At 39.8% G+C, this 22824-nt stretch overlaps 1 protein-coding gene across 1 annotated transcript; it reads left to right on the top strand.

Annotated features, from left to right (window-relative positions):
- Positions 1-1043: 1043 nt before the first annotated feature.
- LOC139443643 (N-acetylgalactosaminyltransferase 7-like) lies at positions 1044-15528 on the top strand. The gene is made up of 12 exons (XM_071224594.1): positions 1044-1178; positions 3001-3151; positions 4420-4546; positions 4792-4958; positions 5857-6064; positions 6477-6650; positions 7582-7699; positions 9010-9114; positions 9457-9672; positions 11931-12011; positions 13578-13700; positions 15406-15528. Exons 1-12 carry the CDS (start codon positions 1044-1046, stop codon positions 15526-15528), a joined length of 1728 nt encoding a protein of 575 aa, XP_071080695.1.
- The last annotated feature ends 7296 nt before the right edge of the window (positions 15529-22824 follow it).

Here is a 22824-nt window from a genome sequence, read left to right as displayed (position 1 = left end):
GCCGCAGTTTAACATGAATACCCCACTCAGACACAGTACACTTACACCTAGCCGACCAGTCCTTGTTTTAGCCCCTTAACGCCGAGGACCAGACAGGAAAACAATAAGTACTTTTGTTATGTCATTTGGTTTAACGCGACCGGGAATCGAACCCCCGACCTTTCGATATACGGGCGGACGCTCTACCACTAGACCATGGAGGCGGTCTTCAACCAGTAGGGACCGGTGAAGATCCGGGGTAGAATAGGTCTTCAGCAACCCATGCTTGCCGTAAAAGGCGACTATGCTTGTCGTAAAAGGCGACCAACGGGATCGGGTGGTCAGGCTCGCTGACTTGGTTGATACATGTCATCGGTCCCAATTGCGTGAATCGATGCTCATGATATTAATCACTGGATTGTCTGGTCCAGACTCGATTATTTACAGACCGCCGTCATATAGCTGGATTACTGCTGAGTGCGGCGTTAAACAACAAACCAACCAACCAACCAACCAACCAATCAACCAGTAGGAGCAGATGTCGTTATATCCAGTAACCTTTCAACAATAGCTTTGATCTGGCCCCTGCTTATACTGTGTATTTCATCTTGTGTTTGTTGTAATCGTTTAATAGGATGGGATGTCTCAAACAAATGTAATGTGTTAGAACATATCATGCAATAATCTTTCGCTTATGTCCTCTCACTTTAGTATGAAACAGTCACACTCAAGCCACTCATTTTCGGAGTATGGAATCGTTAATACCATGTATTTACGAAAAAGGTGAGCGCATCAAACACATGTAGTGGCAAGTCAAATGTGAACCTGAAACAAATCACATGAACATACGTGTGCACCACAAAGCCATGTCAAACCCAATCCGCTTATTTACTCTTGCCCTATGTCCGTCAATTTACAAGCATTAATCTCATATTATCTGTTTCATGCATTATTTGTGTTTTCGAACTCCAAGGTTTTAATGAAAATTAGTTTACTTTAAAACAGTTCATTCAACCTTCGATGTTTAAATGCAACTTTCTGATAGAAAATGACAAATTTCAGACATGTTCCGCGGACAGAGACGCTGGAGGAAAACGATGTTTTTTGTCGCTCTCTTCCTCGTTTGTTTCGGGGTATCACTGAACTACTTAAGCGTGGAACAGCTTCACTCCAACAGCAAGGATGATACATTCACTGAGGTATAGTGTTCGTGGGTTTGTTTGTTTGTTTGTGTGTTTGTTTAACGCCGCACTCGGCAATGTTCCAGCTATATGACGGCGGTCTGTAAATAATCGAGTCTGAACCAGCCAATCCAGTGATTGATATCATGAGCATCGATCTACGCAATTGGGATATGATAACATGCATCAACCAAGTCAGCTAGCCTGACCACCCGATCCCGTTAGTCGCCTCTTACGACAAAACATGGGTTGCTGAAGACCTATTATAACCCGGTATCTTCACGGGACTGTTCACTGGTACAATATTCACTGTTGAGAAGTATTATTTGATGTTCAGGTAACTTTCGGGACACATTGCATATGTTGGTATGCTCTTCTTGTTTGTCCATGCTAAACATATACAGGAGTAGTTATTTATCCTACCGGATACATGTTTTATATGACGGCAGCCTGTAAATAATCGAGTCTGGATCACACAATCCAGTGGTTGATATTATGAGGAACGGTCCACGCCCTCGGGGTATGTTAACATGCCGTCAACCATATCAGTGATCCTGACCGAATAACACACCCGTCAGATAAGCATTGGGACCAATTGTTACACGGAATCCCACGTTGTGCTAGATAATGCAGCAGAAAGCAGATATAAATTGACGACCAAAAGAAACTTTACCATATTTTTAAATCACTCTAGTTTGAATAACACAAAAGAAAGAGGCATGAAGTAAATTGTATTGAAAAGATCAAAATCTTAACGAAATCATCATTAAAATGACAGTCATACATGACATGACAGTTGCCCGAATTGAGGTCAGGTAGCAAAATGAAGCTTTCAACGTAATGGACAAAAGGCACACACATCTAAAAATCGCTCATGTTCAATGACACGTCACATTGATAGCGTGTATGCCCCCCCCAAAAAAAAAAACACAAAAAAAAAACAAAACAAAACAAACAAAAACAACAAAACAAACAAAAACAAACTCAAATCACTGGAATACAATTTAAAGACATTTGATCTTCCCCCAAAAGTCTCAGACAATAGATTCTGCACAAAGACCAACATAATCAAATTTGAAGTTTTCTTGGCCTTAACCCATACATTAAGAACAAAACATCATTTAATATCATACCCTTTTTACAAAAAGTTTTTTTGCAATATTTTATAAATCTATCCGAATTGCGGTCACTACAAGTTAATCTAAGAGTGCATTATCTAACAAAACCGATGTTTATAGTTTACATCACGCACACACATCTCCTGTGTTCCGTCTTCCCTACCATGTCACTTGAATCAAGTGACCTTAATGTCATCCGTTTCTACTCCAATTTAGCATTGATTCTGATATCAGCCTTACCATGATACCTGAACAACGCCACCCTGTTGTGTTTCCATACTAATACACAGTTACATCTGTGAGATCACAAGCATACAGTGAGTGAGTAACAGTATTCCAGTTATATCGCGGCGTGTCAGCTTAATGTGGGAGGAAAGCCCAAAGTAGTGAAGATCTCAGACGTTTACCACTTCGGTGAAACCCACGAGCACGGGAATGGTGCTGACAAACCCAGAAACATAATCGCGGCGAACCGGGATTCGAACTCACAATAATAGGTTTTGGGCGTGCCCATGGGACGCAGCTCTGCAAAGCGAATCGCGGCGCCTAAGACGACTGGGCCACCCGTGCCCCCACAAGCATACAGCATCGTGTCACATGCATCACACCGTCAGCATCATGCTTGGTGAAGGATACTGTCACAAGCATCTGGACAACTCATGTCACCTGGATCATATTAGCTTGACTGGAATGCAACCTTTAACATATGTTATCAACTGCAGGTTCACAAAATAAGCAACGAAACAAGGCAGCCTCCTCGGGAGTTCCAGGCTGAACCAATACCAGACCCTCCAGCATCAATGGAAGCTGTGTACAAAGAGGGAGAGGTGGGCAACTTTGAACCTCCTCCAGAGAGAGTCGTGAAAGGTCCTGGTAGGTATCAATTCAGCCCATATAATGCATTAAATCATTAACCTTTTCTGTATATTTCAAGTATTTAGTATGATATCATAGCTTTGATGAAACAATAATTTCTGTTAGGACAGATAAAAGAAAACTGAAAAATCATACTATTAGGTATATTCTTTTTTAATCAGTGATATAGGTCCTCAATTGACCGTGACGCATCTGCACGCCCATCTTTCACGGCAACAACTGTGTATATCTATCAATTGTTAATGCCGTTCTGCATGACCACAAGTGTGTTAATTGGGTTTACGCAAGTGGGGAATCGAACCGGTGTCGTGCCGGGTTAGCGAAAATCCAATTTTCCCTAGTATCAGTAAAGCGAAAACCCAAGTTGGTGTATTTGTCCGAAGGAGAGGAGAGGAGAGGAGAGGAGAGGAGAGGAGAGGAGAGGAGATTTACTAGAGCGTCGTTTCGTAAAAAAATAATACAGTTGGATGTTTAAACACAGGAGAAGAGATGATCAGTTTCTTAATTGAACAAACAATTAGTTTCTTAGTTGATATTGGGTTATGATACCGATGGGTTTAGAGGAGAGTCGTTTGTTAAGAATACACACAGTATGTATTTGATGGTATATATAAAGAGTGCAACTTATTTATCTATGTCCAAAATGGCTGTAGAATGTATATTATATTTTAAGATATAAGTTATTGTTGTTTTTGCAGAAATTATAATGTACATCTATGAATATTAAAGTATTAGAGTTATTAAATTTGTTAAATGTAAACTTCTTTTGTGCAACTATACTATACTTCAGCATCTAATAAATTACTACTGTAATTACGGTATACGCATTTCTGTGTTTTTCTTGTAATTTGAGAGTCCCGGTATAGCAATATCCCGTGTTTACTGTAGCGTGACCAGTCTTACTGTAGCTTCACGAAAGCGAAGAGATTTTAGAGTTGATTATGGCTAGGTTTCGCTCTTCCGGCCCAGAACCATCGAACCTGGGCCTTTGGCTTTAACCAGTGGACTACCGCATCCCCATATCTTATGACCACAAGGTGTAGACACGGTGCACACATTACATACATGGAAGATATTTAGCTTTCCTTGTCAAATAACGTATGCTGCGGTTTCACCTGATTAAATCTGAAGGCTATTTAGGCAGTGGGACTGAAAGTAGTTCCAGCAAGCCGATATATTTCACTCGAGCAAAATATCGATTGTATATGTTTTAGATAAGTGCAATTTTAATCATTAAACAATTTTGATAATATTTGTGTCTGTAGGTGAGGGGGGTAAACCAGTGGCGTTCGCGTCTCCAGACCAGGATTCATTACGCCGTTACGGCTGTGACATGACATTGAGCGACCAGGTCTCATTGGATCGCACGATCCCTGACACCAGACAAAAAGAGTGAGTAACATCCTCTGAATCCACAACTTTTACGAAGGCTGCATGTCGCTTCCTCGAGAAACTTACTTTCTTCACTCAGATCAGTGCTGAAGCAAATGAATTAAGAGTGGACAATGGTAAAGGATAAACTTTATGAATATGAAAGATGGTGTTGATGGAATATTCTCTGGAGTATTGGGCTGCACAATCTGGTTTTCAGGACGTCCATTGTGTTATTTCTCGAACAACGTCCTTCCCTATTCCAGGTGCAAGTTCTGGCACTATCCGAGCAATCTGCCGAGTGCCTCTGTGATTGTCATTTTCCACAATGAAGGCAACACCACGCTCCTGAGGACTATCCACAGCATCATCAACCGCTCCCCGCCCTCCCTTCTGAAAGAGCTGGTCCTCGTGGACGACGCAAGCACCAGGGGTGGGTTGGATTAACAATAGCCAGAAACATCACAGTATACATATCGCTTCCATCTCCATATAATTAGTCTGGTAGTGAGGACTCAAATAAAACCATATGATTGAAATATGTGTACGTTTCATAATAGCAAACCTTTCGGAGAGGGTAATTAAAAAATGAAGATTTCAGTAGGCTTGAAAATACATAAAAAACAATTACCAAAGTTTATATTCTTCTGTAATATATGTTACTAGTCCCTTGATAAATCGTTCAAAATTTTAATATGTGCAAATTTGGCTGTCACAATACTGATATTGTGTATATTTCGAGTGTTTGTCATATGAATATCGGATTATATATTAGTATATTTGGTAAATACTTATCCTTCAAGTAGTGAGTTGTAAAACAGTTCTTTCATGTCATGGAATGAGTGACTGAGTTTACCGCCGCTTTGAACAGTTATAGGGTGTACATGTGTCAGCTTATTGTTTGGATTGCCGGAGTGATGCAGGTTGAGACCATTCGAGCATAGGTATAGTGCTGACAAACCCAGAGACATCATCGGGATTCGAACCCACATCCATAGGTGACAGGCGTGCCCAAGGGACGCAACTCACAGCGACGCCTCGGACGACTGGATCATCCAAGCCCTCTCATGTCATAGATACATGTTTACACTCTCATTTCTATGAAATGTGTGAGCGAATATTGTTTACAATAGTCCACCTATATCACGGCGCACTGTAGATAATCGAATATGGGAAAGATAAACTAGGGGTTGATATTTTGAGCAACGTGGCCAATGAACGGAACCTGATCAGACTCTTACGACAAGCATAGAATCATGACCTACACGTATTGCATCCGAGTCCCTACTGGGTTCATTTCTAGTAAATCCTATCCTTCATACACATTTTAGATCATCTTCTAGCACCACTAGATAACTATATTCAACGTTTCAATGGATTGGTCAAATTGTACCGGAACGAACAAAGACTTGGGGCTATGGGTTCTCGGACGAGAGGAGCAAGGGAGGCAATCTCTGAAATCCTTGTGATACTAGAGCCTCATTGTGAGGTGAACGTGAACTGGTTACCGCCGCTCATTCAGAGAATTGCTCTCGACAGGTACGTGCTTTCATTTGTTTTACCAGTGCATTGTGTTTGTTTGTTTGTTTGTTTTTGTTGATTAACACCGCACTCACCAATACTCCAGCTTTACGATGGCGGTCTGTTAATAAATAAGGTTGGACCAGACAATCCAGTGACTGATATAATGAGAATTGATCTTCGCAATTGGGTATACGATGACATGCATCAACCAAGTCAGCGAGCCTGACCACCCGATCCCGTTAGACGCCTCTTGAGAAAAGCGAGGATGTTAACGTTCATTCAGCTGCATCAGGGAATTCAACGGAAATATTGTTACGATTTCAAGAATCTGACGACGCTTTCAAGGATGGAAGTAAAATGAAAACAAAATATCCCAAAAGGAGGTGTGGAGGTAATCAACTTAAAGTTTTAATCATCTGTCTTGTAGAACAGCGATGGCACAGCCGACAGTTGATGCCGTGCATTACCAAGACTTCGGCTACATCAAAATTCATTCGACCATGATGAAGGGTGTTTTCGATTGGGGTCTTCGGTACAAAGAACAAGCAGCATCACCCACGGAGCAGGCACGGAAGTGGAAACACAATTCAGAACCTTATGGGTAAATATGGTGACCTCTTTATTTCTACCCTTCTTGGACAGAAAAGCTCACGTTTAACTGTTTGTTGATGAATATTTTTCATAACGAAAGTCCCCTTAGTCTTTTAAAGAGAAACGATATTTTCAAATGGAAGGGGACGAGTCTATTTTGTGGAGATTATACTTAGGTAAATAACACGTTCGTGTTTTTGTTCGTTGTCTTGTATTAATGATTGTTTATTTGTTGTTTAACACTGCACTTACCATCTATATGACGGTGGCCTGTATATACTCAAGTATGGTCCAGAAAAAACATATCCGTCCATCCATCCATCCATCCATCCATCCATCCAACGCGGGTTTCATATTGTCACATTGCTGTAGATAAAAACCAACAGTAGATCAATGAAGAAGAAACATATTGATGAAATTTTTATCAGAAATAATAACCTTAAGCGGGACACCCGAAATGGATTCACAGATTGTAACCATGTGGGGAATCTTACCCGTGACAAGACAGGACCAGAAGGTCGCTGAAAACAATATATCCAGACAAGTGAACAAGTTATTGAAGATTCTTTATTGTCGCGTTAGCAATATTCAGTCTATTTCATGACAGCCTTTAATTATTTAAGGTTGGATCGGGACGCCGGAGCTTAAAGCATGAGCAAAGATTAATATAAGATTTAGTATAGTAATGGAGTATTTCTGTAGGTGTGTATCAACGTATTTATGGTCAGTTATATAACCGTCTGTTTGGCCCAACCTGCCCATAGCCCGTGCTTGGTGTGATGTTGTTGGTAAGACTCCATCGTCACTACTTCACGGGCGTGTGTCCACTGCGCTCGTCCATCAACGAACGTGGTGTTTTTAAGCCCATGAAGTATTGACAATGGTGTGATCTCGTCCCTGAGGAGGAAGTCAGAAAGCAATCCCTGTACATTACATCACAGAACGCCGACGCACGCCGGTGGACTGTTTGCAGTCGCCCGCAAACACTTCTTTGACATCGGAGGCTATGATGAAAGTCTATTGATATGGGGGGCAGAGGGCTTCCAGCTGTCTTTCAAGGTAAGTGAAGAGACAAGAGTGGGCGAAAACTCCAGGGTACCCAGCTGAGGTGGGGGAGGGGGTACACGTTGGAGGGAGGGTAACTTTGTGGCATGAATTGAGTTCATGTTTTGAGTAGGTTTGCCTATCTATATTATTTGGGTAGCAACGACATTCACCTTTAAGTAAACAATGTCCTGTACGTTCTCAAACATTGTTTGGTACACCAATACCCATCTTCCAGAGACAAGGCAGTTAACTGACTGTAAAGGTCCACTTTCCAGTTCGTGTGGTAACTGGACTTTTATAGTCAGTTAACTCCCTTGCCTCGGCAAGATAACCAATACTCTTTGTTCAGTTATCTGACAGGCACTGAACGTGTGTAGCATAGTTACTTTGAAAGCAATCATGTGGACAGTCTTCAAGGAAAGGGTTTAAACTACCGCCACTACGGGAGAGTTTAAGTAGTCGTCCATAAAAACTGTAACAGTTTTTCGGTCGATGTCAAAATATTGTATTGACACACTTTAAAAATGGTAGCAGCATCCACTTTGCATTTTATGAATGGATCATTTATAATTTTCATTATTTGAAAGAGTCTGCCGACCATGATTGAGAAAGAAATACTTTCCTATAAATATTACTTCCGTGATGATGCGGCCGTCGATTCAGCTGATTTAATCAGAGGTTGTTATCCTGATTTGTAACCTCTGATTGACCAATCATGGTAGAGTATCCTGTAAGCCATATCATGCAGCAATATGTAAATCATCGAATCAGTGGTTGAATGTCGCCTTAATTCGTTGTGCAAACTTGTGTCCCTTTAGGATGGGTTTTAATACATAATCGACCGATTATGATCCTGGGAATTTCACAACATACCTGTACTCGTGGTTTTTACCAAAGAAGTAAACGTCCTGTATCACTTCGAGATTTCATTCAATATAAAGCTGACACGCTGTAATATAACTTCTTCATGATGAGAACCTAATCATATAAGGAACAGAGGGCTTACATCTGTCTTTTAAGGAAGTAAAATATGAATAGAGCAGTATATTATTATTATTATTATTATTATTATTATTATTATTATTGCGTTCTTGGGGATTCTATGACCGAAGGGTCGAATACCAAATTCGCCGTTACAATAACTCTTGTCACAACAATACAAGTACTCGTTTGTTACACCCATGTCGTAAACGTTCGACCACCACCACCACCACCCCCCCACCCCCCCCCCCCCCCCCCCCCCCCCCCCCCCACCACCCCTATATTAAGTTGTGTTGACACGCCATAATGTTTCAGAGAAAATGATCACTGTTCTGTTTTAGCAATGGATGTGCGGGGGTAGATTTGAGATGGTGCCGTGCTCTAGGGTAGGACACATCTACCATTACACAATGCCGTTCACCTTTAAGGGATCCTATTTAGAACAGGTGGGTATCCTAGCCCATGTGCTCATCATTAATCATATAACAGGAAGGATGGTGGAGTCGTAAGAAGCGCCTAACGGGATCGGGTGGAGAGACTCGATGACTAAGTTGATGCATGTCATCGTATCCCGTATCATCGTATTGCGTGGATCGATGCTCATGATTTCAATCACTGGAATATCTGGTCCACACTCGATTATTTACAGACCGCCGTCATATAGCTGGAATATTGCTGAGTGCGGCGTTAAACAACAAACCATCCATCCATCCACTCTGGCGATTGTGTAACTGGACTCTCTGTTCAGGTGAGCTAAGAAGGACTCACTATGAAACTGGTTCTTACAGAACAACGTCCGTACGGCGGAAGGATGGATGGATGAATACAAGGAATATCTCTACACTGAGTATCCAGCCCTCAGGACGATGAAGGTGAATGTCACTGACCAGTTGGAACTCAGGAAGAGGCTTGGCTGTAAGAGCTTCAAATGGTTCATTGAAAATGTGGCCTACGATGTGGTAAAGGATTATCCTCTACCCCCAGCGAACGTAGTATGGGGTAATGTGAGTATGCACGTTACTTTGAAATATCCCATTTAATGTCTCTTTTCTTTCCAACCTTTCATATGATTATTGTCAATACAGTGTGCTATATATTCTTAGGAGCAAAAGTATTTATACCTCTCAGTTGATTTTATTAAATGGTTGGTTTTCAATCGAAAATATATCAGCGATATTATAGCCAAAAGTTCGCAATAATAGTCAAATGTCACGAATAAAGTATTAAATGTTCCTAATTAAGGTCAAAATACAAAGCAAGCAGACACCGGTAAAAAATACAACGTTGATATAAAGGTCAAAAGTACGCAACACGATAGTCAAATGTTACGAAAAGACGTCACATGAAAAGAAAGAACAATGCGTACCCAAGAACGTCAGTGTGCGCACGAAAGGACACTAAATTGCTAAAGGACGTTGACAATGAAAAAGGCCAGATTGCAATGAAATTTGTAAAACATTCCGAGTTTAATCGGCTTCTTCCGCTGTGTATATGATACAATGTATTACGTCATCCTCGTGCACCCACCGTCTAACGTCACGTATGTATAATGTATAATGTACATATTGTGTATATACCACTGGACATGTTGCGTTTATGCATCGTCACCGGGAAGTGGCCTATTTGCTTGGTGCAACACGAGGGTGTAATAATGCCGAAATATGTGTCAGATGTAGGTGTCTTATCTTTGAAAATCAATAGATTTGCTTTTTTCAGCAAGTTTACAATTCCAACATGGTAGGGGTCATGTGGTTGAAAATGCATATCTTACGTCATTAGACCAATATATTTTTACACAAAATACTTTTTACAAACAATTGCAGGAATGAGTGATGGTTAAATGGCATAATCATATTTGACAACAGTTCTTGCACTTTTCAATTACATACATAAAAAACGAACTCGGTCTGCGTTCGTTTGCCCCTTATTTTATAATGTCCTCGGTAGAATTGCTTATGTTGCTTTATCTCATCGGATTAAAAACTATCAATCTCTGTAAATTTCAGTTTAAAGTCTTTTCTGTAATCGTTTGTTATTATCCCCCGCCATAACAAAGTTGGCGGGGGATACTTAAATGGGTTCCGTGCGTTCGTCCGTCCGTGCTGTCGTGTGTGCGTGCGTCCCGAAATCGTTTCCGGTGCATAACTCAGAAACCGTTAAATATTTCTGTACGAAACTCGGCATGTCTATCAGACTTATGCTGCACTGGTGCTTTTTGCTATTTGGGAATTTTAGAATTTTTTATTTTTTTACGTTCCATGGCAACAAGTTGGTCCTAGGTTCTATAAGGGTGATGTTCATTTCCGGAGCGTAACTCAAAAAACGTTAAATACTTTCTTTCAAAACTTTGCATGTCTACCATGCACATACTGAACTGGTGCCTTTTGCTATAAAGGAATTTTAGATTTTTTTGATTTTTTACGTTTCCATGACAACAAGTTGGATATAAGTTTTGAAAATAGGATTGGTTCACTAAAGGAGTACAACAAATAAAATGTTAAATATTTCCTTGCCAAACATTGCATGTCTATCCACAACACCACATACTGAACTGGTGCCATTTGATATTAAGGAGTTTTAGAAATGTTTAGAATTTCCATTGCAGCTATTTTGACATGGGCTAAGAGAAATGTTGGGTCAGTTACCTGGTTTTGGGCCATAACGTGTTAAAATGGGCGGGGGATATAGATGACTTCGTCGACTATACGCTTGTTGAAATGTGAACTGTGTTATCCAGCAAAATGACACCAAAGATGTTATATAAGTATATATTTTACTCGACATCTGCCGTAGTAACATAGCTGTGGCATTCCTGACTCCAAATCATTCGGCCATACATCTGGAATATCAGAGTCGGATGCAGCCTGGTCCCCTGGGTGTGTACAGTGTAGCGCCAGCGCAGCATACCCAGGAAACCAGGCTGGTTCCGATGATAAGTGTTAAATACTTAACGGGTTACACGCCCTTGATTTCCATAAGTGATATGTGATTTCTTTAGTATCGCCTCGGCCAAATGGTTAGATTTTTACCTGGGGTTATTTTGGTAATTGTGTAATGGGATAAATCATGGGTTGTTGTAATATTTCGGTCCATGGCAGAACACAACAAGTCTTCAATTCAAACTTTTAATACACGTGCAGCAACATGGCGTCATCGACATGAGAGAGACATGATCTACCAAAATCATAACTCGTCCAGAAACGAACCAGATATAAATCTATGATCTAAAACGAAATAGGATCATATCACAGTTGTGTTTCAGATTAAAGAACGACATGGAAGCGCGTGTTTAAGGAAAATCGGAGAAACATTAACGCTCGGAGGATGTGAAAGAGTTGGGGATGTAAGTGAGAAAAGTAAACGTTTTCATGTATCTGCTTTTCATAGCCCTGGTCCATCAACAAACTTTCCATCCCAAGACCATCCATCCATCGTAATGGTTAATTTCATCTGTGGGCGGACATTCCCTCCCATATGATCCGTGGTTTGTCCACACCGTACCTCACGTATCAAGTGGCGTTATAGAAGCTGTGGTATCGTTGAAGACAGAGCTGACTTATGGATTTAAATGCCTTCATTCTTTCATCATTGTAATGACATATGATAATTAAAGTACAAGCATCTGTACCGAGGCATCACATTGTAAGAGTGAGTGAGTGGGTTGTGTTCAACGCCGCTTTTAACAGTATTCCAGTTATATCACGGCGTGTCAGCTTAATGTGGGAGGAAAGCCCAAGGTGATGCAGGTCTTAGACGTTTATCACTTCGGTGAAACCCACGAGCACGGGTATGGTGCAGACAAACCTAGAAACATAATGTGGGTGAACCGGAATTCGAACACACAACTATAGGTTTTTTGGCGTGCCCGAGGGACGCAACTCTGCACAGCCAATTGCGGCTCCTTAGACGACTGGGCCATCCGTACCCCTGCATTGTAAGAAAAAGAAGTTGAAATATATAAGTCACTATGTCTTCAGCTCCATGACCGTGTTGATGTGTTTCACCATGTTGAAAAACGTCTAAGCCTCACTTGGACTAAATCTTTTCAAAAACAGATCTCAGTGCTCGCTATCTTATTAGAGGTCACGTCAGAATGACATTTTGCGAACTTTGACTGGCCACTGAAATGATTAACAAGTCGGCAATTAGCCAATCTGACACTAGTTTCAAACTGGCGACTTCCATTCCTACTACAATTTGAAAATATTTTAGCAGAGTTCTCGATACGTAGTTTGAAAACTGAGCAAAAGAACATTTTTGAATGTTTAATAGATGGCCGAGATTGTGTGGCAGTACTTCAAACGGGCTATGGAAAGTCTCATCCGTTTCAAATGTTAATCCCATTGATTTGGTTGGTTGGTTGGTTGTTTAACGCCACACTCAGCAATATTCCAGCTATATGACGGCCGTCTGTAAATAATCGAGTCTGGACCAAACATTGATATCATGAGCATCGATCCACGCATTGGGGATTAATGACATGCATCATTCAACCAAGTCAGCGAGCCTGACCACCCGATCCTGTTAGTCGCCTCTTACGACAGGCATGGGTTGCTGAAGACACCTTAATCCCATTGAAGCGAGGGAGAGACGATAATTTTGACGAAATCAGTCGTACAGACCGTAAATGTCTTTCCTTTTCGAGGTTGCATGATTAGAAAACACATTTCGACTGTCAGTTTCCCGATCTGGCAAGCGAAGTTCTAATTGATCGGATGAAAGGTCGCTCTGACGTGTAATGAGATTACCTCAGACTTTTTGTTTAGCGGAAGCTAAAACTAAGATCGGATTTGAATAAGATTGACTTCGACTAAGTCCCAAACAGCATTTTTTGCCCGTAAGGCGACTAAATGGATCAGATGGTCTGTCTTAGGAACTTGGTTGATGGTGTGTCTCCTCTATGTTTTAGTATTTCCGGTACAATACAGCTGGACAGATGTCTGTCGGAGAATATTGCCTGGTTTTTGAACAAGAAAAGTTTTCATTTCCCATGTGTCCAGATGGACATAAACACCCATGGGAGTGGAATCAGGTAGGGTAGCCATTGAAGTGTTTATGCGTGCAAACATAATTTCACTGCAAACTGTAGTATATACATATGTTCATGCGCTCATATTATGGTCAGTTATGTTTGTTGAGTTTGGGTTAAAATAAACCACGGAACAGACAATGATGTGACAATGTTACATCCATGATGGGAAAATAATACATATATACTGTAGTCAATCACGTTGCAGACCAAAAGACGGGAACAAGAACACGTATGTGCTTTATTGACGTATAAACCTCTTGCAACAATTCCCAATAAGAAGAGAATACAAATAATGTTGCAGAGTCCATCTCTTTCTGGAAAGTTGGGCAAAAGAACCAGCCTTCAAGAGTTGAGGGACCGGTTACCTGGTCAACAATCCAAGACTCAAATTCAAAATTTTATGAAATATAAACTTTCATGTAGATTAAACTGTAAGAGAAACTTTACGTAACTCTTTGACTTTCACATACCAAGCATCATGTTTCTTTCATGGCGTTTCTGTTTATTTCTCACTTTCCATAAAAAAAATTCCGATTTGTTTGTTTGTTTTTGACGCCACTCTTAGCAATATTACAGCTATATGACAGCGGTCTGTAAATATTGATCCTGGATCAGACACTCAATGACCATCGATCTACGCCAATGTGATACGATGTCAAGCAATCAACCAAGTAAAATCAGTTAAGACATGTAACATGTATGGTTATCCAATACAGTTCATTTTAGACTCTCTACGGCCCTATGGTCTTAACAAAATTGTTCCTAATTCCCATCAAAACCCCTTGGAATAGTTTGTTTATTATACGTATGGTTGTCTAAGGCGTCTACACTCGCTGTGCAGACTTGCGTCCCTTTGTGCGTACCAAGATCCTATGAAAATGGCTCGAAAACCTCGATTCGGAAGCAGTATTTCCTTGACCGTTGGTTTCAGACACCCTAGTAGTTAACATCTTAAACTGATACACTGTTATTTAACTGAAACTGTTCAAAGCGTAAACAACTGTTCAAAGAAGCGTTAAACAAAACTAAATCATTCACTCAAATTGTCTGAGAACGGTTGGAGGACATGAGGTCATATGGAACGACTACAAGAAAAGACATCAGTTACAAACGTCAAAGACGTCACTTCTCTCTAATGTAGATATGCATAGTTTGTGGTGCCAATAGCTGCATATCCCAAGGCTCGCTGATGATGTGGTGACAGCAGAGCATTTCCATTCATGTATCTTCATAGTTGCACTTTTTAATTAAGCCTGATTGATTTAATTACTTGTTTGACTTTGAAACAAAACGAAACAGTTGTCATGTTGATACGAAGTTAATTTCCTTAACAAAATCTCTTGAAATATAAGGAAAAACAAAAGATAACAAAAAATACCCTTATTTTCACCGTATAACAAAAAAATAAATCGATCTGGTCTCGCAGTCTTAGTTCCCTTGTACACTCCGAGTTAGAAATGGTCTTCAGCAGCATATGCTTGTCGTAAGAGATGGCGAACTGGAACGGGTTGTCTGACTTGGTTGATGTATGTCATCTATCTCAATTGGGTAGATCGATGCCCATGATGTCAATATCACTGGATCGTCTGATCCAGACTCAATTATTTCCAGACCGCCGTCATATAGCTGAAATATTGCCGAGAGGGGCGTTAAACAACAAACACATAGTTTAAGTCTATTATAAAGTTGCATGTCATTATTACAGGAAACCGGCTTAATTCGACACCCGGTGCTCAAGAAGTGTATCCAAAGTGCTGAAGGGGTGATCCTTGCAGAGTGTGATAACAAGGTTCTCAAACAACAGTGGGATTTGCAGGAGCGAATTTAAACATTTGAAACCTCGACCTTACACTTGCGATATGTGATCCCTTTGAACAACGTCCTCACTATTTCGCAATGATTGTACCAAACCTACTTCTTGGTAAACGGCTGACTGACTGACTGAGTATGGTTTTACGGCGCTTTTAGCAATATTCCAGCAATATCACGGCGGGGGACACCAGAAATGGGCTTCACACATTGTACCCATGTCGGGAATGGAACCCGGGTGTTCGGCGTGACGAGCGAACGCTTTAACCACTAGGCTACCCGACCGCCCCCTTTATAAATGGAATGAATGAATCTGGTGATGTTTAGAAGACTCGGAGTATTTGACCAGTGACAGCAAAGTAATATATTCAGCCATATAATCAAGACAACATGTATTACGCACAGCATCAAACGAGTGTTATGGCCATCTGGCTGTGTGAAGTATTTGCTAATACCTTTTATCACCAAGTGAGAGAGAAAGGGAAAATGATTATGCGAGTAAATGTATATATTCGTGTGTACACGATAGGCGTTATGAAAAGGTTTTCAGTAGATTACAATGACACTACATCGGAAAGGTTAGAATATGTCATGTCGTGAAGATCCGGGGTAGAATAGGTCTTCGGCAACCCATGCTTGCCGTAAAAAGGCAAGAGGCGACTATCCGGGGTGGAATAGGTCTTCAGCAACCGATTCTTGGCGAGAGGGGACTAACGGGATCGGGTGGTCAGGCTCGCTGACTTGGTTGATGCATGTCATCGATCCTTATTGCGTGGATCGATGTTTTTGATATCAATCACTGGATTGTCTGGTCCAGACTCGATTATTTACAGACCGCCGTCATATAGCTAGAATATTGCCGAGTGCGGACGTTACACATCAAACAAACAAACACTGCAAACACGTATATCTTTCCCTCAATATGGTCAAAGGCCTGAAAAATTATTCATTTAGAAATCTATTAGCCACAGAGCGGCTTGAAGTCGTTTGTTGCCAGTTGGAAAATTCGTACTTGCAACGACGTTTCTGATGATTGTGTTTGTTTTCGTTTCTTCTCGTGGTGCGGTCGGGTAGCCTGGTGGTTAAAGCGTTCGCCCGTCACGCCAAAGACCGGGTTCGATTCCCGACTTGGTAAAATGTGTGAAGCCCATTTCTGGTGTCCCCCGCCGTGATATAGCTGGACTGTTACCAAAAGCGGCCTAAAACCATACTCTCATATTCTCATGGGATTTTGTACTGAGACTAAATATTGTCATTTCAACAGTCTGAAGTGTAATCGTTTTTTTCAAACATTCCCTTGGACAATTCTTCTTTTTCATATAATCCACCCCCACCCCGATATGAAATAAAATATAAATGTGTGCAATCAAGATGATCCCACTTCCAATTTGTACTGTACAATAATATTCTGTTAGGGACCTTGTATGATTTATTTGTTATTTACGTCAACTCAGACAATGATCAAAAATGATTTTTATATTTGGAAAGTGTGTAAATGTGTGCACGCATGAAATTGCTTGCGTCTGTGTTTGACACGACGTATTTTCAAAGACTTCTTTTTCCAGGTTCATGGATACAGGCGTAACAGTGTATGGTACTAATGGCGGTTACTGTTAGCATGTTACTGCCCTTTACACGTGCACCCTGCAGTTTGGAGGCAAGGAAGTAGTACAGTAAACTACGTTTATAACGAACACGCTTATAACGAACAGACGGATATATCGAACTGTTTTTGGCCCCTTCCATTTGCTGTAATTATGCTGTATATGTGTTTATAACGAACTATGGTTATTACGAACTAGATTAAGTGGTCCTTTAAGTTCGTTATAACCGTAGTTTACTGTACATCTGTTGACCTAGACTATTTTTTGAATATTGAACTCAAACCTATTTTTACATAGTTTCTAGCAACGCATACGGATATATGAAAATAAAAGTTTGTTCATGCTCTTAAAGTTCATATTGTTCACATCTACTAAATACATAGTATTCTAGCAGCACGAATATCGGTGCAGTGACCGTTTTGAGTAATTCTTACTGAGCATGATAATGGTTGCTTCGTGCTATTGGGACAGTTCGCTTCAATTGTCACATTGTGAGAAAAGTGTTCCATAGCAACGTCATGTCATATCAAAGCGTTGACAAACAATTAAAGACGTCACGGAAGGGTTAAAGTACTCACGGAAATGAAAAAAACCTGTTTTTTCGACCTCAGATCTTAAATTATTGCAGTTAATATACACAATATGTAAATATTCAAACAACTAAACTAGTACTAATTGGGCCGTGGCACAAATACAGCGTATCAAATGTTTTTATGCCTTTTTACACGTAAAAGTGAGTAAAAATGTGAATAAAACAGACTATTGTGAAACAGAGCATAACCAGGTGTAAGTAGATCAAGCTGACCTATGTCACCTTGACGACAGGTGAGAACAGGTGCGTAATGCCTATATTCTGTTTCTGCTATGTCAATTTGGACTTAGTTTTATTTTTGAATGTTAAGTGCCGACAAATTACCTCCTGTAAAGTACATTTTGTATTGTTCACTGAAATCAAACTAGCAAATCCAGACTAGTACTTTTCGAGTTGTTTTGTTATTTCGTATTTACAGCTACGTAACACTTTGTGTCGATTTTTAAATTGAGAAAAACAGGGTTTTTTTCATTTCCATGAGTACTTTTAGTATGAAGCTGATTGCGTATTACAACCGGTAGGTTTCGAAATTTATGCGATTGTTTCATTAGTTGTGGGGAGACATGTCTTGTAAGTGCAATACCTGTATGGTTTCCGTGTATGTCAAGAGTTGGTTAGTGTCAAGCTAGTTTGATTTAACATAAACTCCATTATTATAACGTTGTAAAATATGTTTTGTTTTAATCACAGCATTGTTATCAAACTATCCCTTTGATTAGCATAAGTATGGACATTGAAAATGGGAAATATTTTGAATGAATATTAACATATGCAGGGCATATTAATACACAATTATTTTCATTTTCAATTACATAATGGACAAAACCCTACGGATATTTTCATTCAGGAACCATTCAGTCTCACCAACACCTTGAAATTCCAAACAAAACCATAACCAAAAGAAGAATATATAATCTTGATATTTGAAGCCAACGTTTTTCTTCCGACTTGACCTAGATAAACTAACATATCGTTTCTCGGATATCTGTATCGAGACATACTAAGGAGTTTAAATTATTATTTCATACATCTAGTGAAATTTGTCTTCCTTACTATTGTCGGTCACAGGTACAAGTAAGTGAGTGAGTTAAGATTTATAGTCACATTGACGGTATCGTGACTACAACAACTTATGCAAAATGCATATACATTATAACTTCTACATTACACACAATACATAAATCATACTGTATTAAACCTGTCATCAAAAGACAGTAAAATAACCAGAATATCGCAGATTTATTTTTAAACTAGTATGTAACAATAAAGAGATATCATGATGCATAACAATACATTATAAAAACGGGCAAAAAATAACCAGAATCCAAAGTTAGATCACCATTTTAGGGACGATGGGGACTTTCGGTTCTTCCCATCAGCTGCCGGCGATACCCGTGAAGATCCGGGTTAGAATTTGTCTTCAGCAACCCATGCTTGTCTGAAGAGGCGACTTTGCTTGCGGACATGGTTGATGCATGTCATCGTGTCCCAATTGCGTGGATCGATGCTCATGACATTAATCACTGGATTGTCTGGTCCAGACTCGACTATTTACAGACCGCCGTCAGCGATCCTGACCACCGGATCCCGTTAGTTGCCTTTTACGACAAGCATAGTCACCTTTTACGGCAAGCATGGGTTGCTGAAGACCTATTCTACCCCGGAATCTTCACGGGTGTTTCAGATACAACCGGAGTCCGAAGTAATCAGGTTCCATTGTACTTTATTTGGAGATTTCATGGCTACTGTGTTGACAGTACATATGCATGTCAGGTAAATTTGTATTCCGGGGGACACCAGAAATGGGCTTCACACATTATAGGCATTATTGGAAGCTTTTTATCAAAATATATATACAGCTGGTACTGTCTTTGTATCTACAGCTGGTAGATGTAGCACTAAACAAACCTATCCCAGGTTACAGACTAGTCGCAACAGAAATGTCAAATGGCATCCTACCGCCAGACACTGAAGACTATATAGCACTGCAAACCAAAGTTGACGATAACTCTTCTACAGTAGAATATATTCAACTGTATTGGTTCATTTGTTCAGCTTAGGTTTGGGGCTGGTCTGATGAAAACACGAAATCGGCGATGTAAAATTATTCCTAAATTTATTTTTTGTAAAGACAATCAGATAACCTGTATCAAAACTGTCATTCTTCAATTATCTTCGAAATTTAATTACTATGTTCAGTACAAATCCATGTTGAACACAGAACGTTAAACAAACAAACAAACAAACGACCTATTGAACAAATGACATTCCACATTACATAAAGATATATGTTTCAAAGTTAAGATGTAATAGTTTCCGTTTTAATGTGGAAGTAGGAAGACACAGTTTCACTTCCCATAATAGTGGGACGGCAAAGTATAAAAAAGGCCGTATTGTGCACTCTTTGTTAAAAGCATGAAACTTGGTACAATAAATGCTTTAACCATGGTGATTAATTTTGACTATAGTGCCAGGCAAAACTGCCGCCATTTTATGCATGAAATTCTGCCTGCTTCTTGTTAGTGTTCATGAAGAGTGCTACTGAAGCTATTATCTGGAAGAAACGACACAATTAATACTTTGAAACCCAATTACTACTTTCATACGAGTCAATGTGTTGAAAAGTACAAAATGAATAGTTAAATAGTTACATTTGAGGTAAAATAAAAGTATCATCTTGAATTTGGCGGCCATATTGGAAATGTTATGGTAACCAAGTATCTAAAAAGGATCCAATGAATGAGAAGTACTATAATACCAAATAGGAGAAAGCTATATGAAAGACCCGTGATGATCCGTGTTAAAAGGGATCTTCAGCAACCCCTGCTTGTCGTAAGAGGCGGAACATGTGTATATCAATGTCCCTTGTATACAACATGTATCCAACATATAGAAAGCATGAACAGGATTTGTTAAAAATGTATAGAAGAGTGAGTGAGTGAGTTGGGTTTGACGCCGCATTTAACATTATTCCAGTTATACCAAGGCGTGTCAGCTTAATGTGGGAAGAAAGCCGGATTGATGCAGGCCTCGGACGTTTACCACTTCGTGAAACCCACGGGTATGCTGCTGACAAACCTAGAAACATAATCGGGATGAACCGGAATTCGAACAGGTTTCTGGCGTGCCTAAGGGACGCAACTCTGCACAGCGAATCGCGGCGCCTTAGACGACTGGGTCACCCGTGCCCCCTGTATAATAGACATCTTCCATGTAAGAGAACATGTCACTCACAAAGAAGATCAAACCACCCAACGTCATTCCGGCGTCACCATTCACTGAAGCGGACGTAGAATATCTTCCCAATACTACCACTACTAATATTCTAATAATTTAAGAGCTGAGAACACACACAATATGTACACGAAAGTCAAACAAAAATGTTTTCAGTCTTGACTTGAAAATATCTAGTGATGGGGTTGGGAAAAGACACAATCAGTGGGTCCGCATCCTCTACAAGTTCAAAAAATGTTAATGTTAATGTTTGTTTTTGCTTTTATTCAGGACATCAGCTTTGCATGGTTTTAGATTGTTCAATTTGTAGTTAAAAAAACGAGATGGAATTTTCTCAGATGTTTAATTCTTGTAAACCCTTAGGAGTTAATCCTGATTGGTCAGTAGGTACATCTTATATTACAATTATTTTAATTTGCTTGAAGGTTATGGTTATTTGTTACTTGCATGTGTGTTCCTTACAATGCATTATCTGAATTTTAATAATAAATCATATGTATCATTATAAGTTGGTGACCACCCCACCTCCCCCACTCCAAATATCATGTTTATGACAACAGACAGTTTGGAACATTATTAAATTTTAACAACTGATTTGCTTTATACCAAACTACAGCCCTAGAAAGTGTGTGTTTCACAGATAGATTCCTCTGGTTTTCTTGACAAAATCAGTGGCCACTTTCAGGACAAACTGTTTGGTTATCTGGATCTCAAACAAGGCAATGATATTTAGTAGAATTTCATGGCATAATGATTTTCCATATTAACTATAAAAACCTGCCAATGGTGTAATTTATAATAAAGTTTTCTATATCCTCACGCTGAAGTGTCTTCAGCTGATTAATTGCCACACCATGACTACTGTCACATTTGTATTTTTTCCATCCTGTGAAAAAGAGAATACACGTGGTTGTGTATGCCACTGTACCAAATTAATTAAAAATATTGAACACATCCTTTATTATTATATGCCATTCAGACCCGACATTTTTACAAGCACACACATAGTTGAAAAAACACTACTTTGGTATTAATCAACTATTTTTCCAAAATTATTAGATCTATTTATGATAAATTTCATTGTGTTATAAGAAAACAATTGCCAAATAAATGCCTTTTCATGTAAATAAAATCCAAAGGCCAAATGTCAGAACCAATGATTAAATACCATTATTACGGATCAAAAGTGTTTGTTTTCCTAGTTCTTATACTGGGCGTTCAATAACTCCGCTAAACCCATCACTTCACAATGGGAAAAAACGGGGCATACTCGGCGACATTTGAGTCATCAAATTTGGTAAAATCCATGTATTATGAGTACGATTTCGTTGTAACAGTGTGCTGAAAACTGTTGAAAATAGTTGTGTGTCATTGTATAAATTTCACCGATGTGACGACCACTTTCGAGTCTCGAAACAGCTTAAATAATGTTTTCCTTCACTAATAGTAACAATGGACATTATTCTCGTGGCGTATACATTGCAAGAGCATTTTTGTAAATGCTAAGAAAAACATTTAACCACCCGTTCTAGCGTTTTTCTAGAGCAAATATATGTCGTGTCCGCCATGTTTTTCGTCTAGGGGAGGCGGCCATTTGCAGTTATGGCCTGGATCAGTGTAGCGCCAGTGCAGCATACCCAGGGAACCAGGCTGCCACAGCTGCTGATACCACCGAAATCGTTATTAACTGAATCATATGAATGGTGTGCATATAACCATACGTTACGCTCTGCACCATATTGCAATGTTTGTTTGTTGATTACGGTAATATTCCAGCTATATGACGATGGTCTGTAAAGTCTGAGCCAGATAATCCAGTGCTTCTTTTATTACATAGAATGACCAGGCTCTATCATTCTGAGCATTGACCCGTGAAGATCCGGGG

The sequence above is a fragment of the Haliotis cracherodii genome, unplaced genomic scaffold (assembly GCF_022045235.1).
Source record: "Haliotis cracherodii isolate W230 unplaced genomic scaffold, xgHalCrac1.p SCAF_5, whole genome shotgun sequence".
In the NCBI taxonomy this organism is placed as follows: Eukaryota; Metazoa; Mollusca; class Gastropoda; order Lepetellida; family Haliotidae; genus Haliotis; species Haliotis cracherodii.
This window is presented reverse-complemented; position numbering and strand designations above follow the sequence as displayed.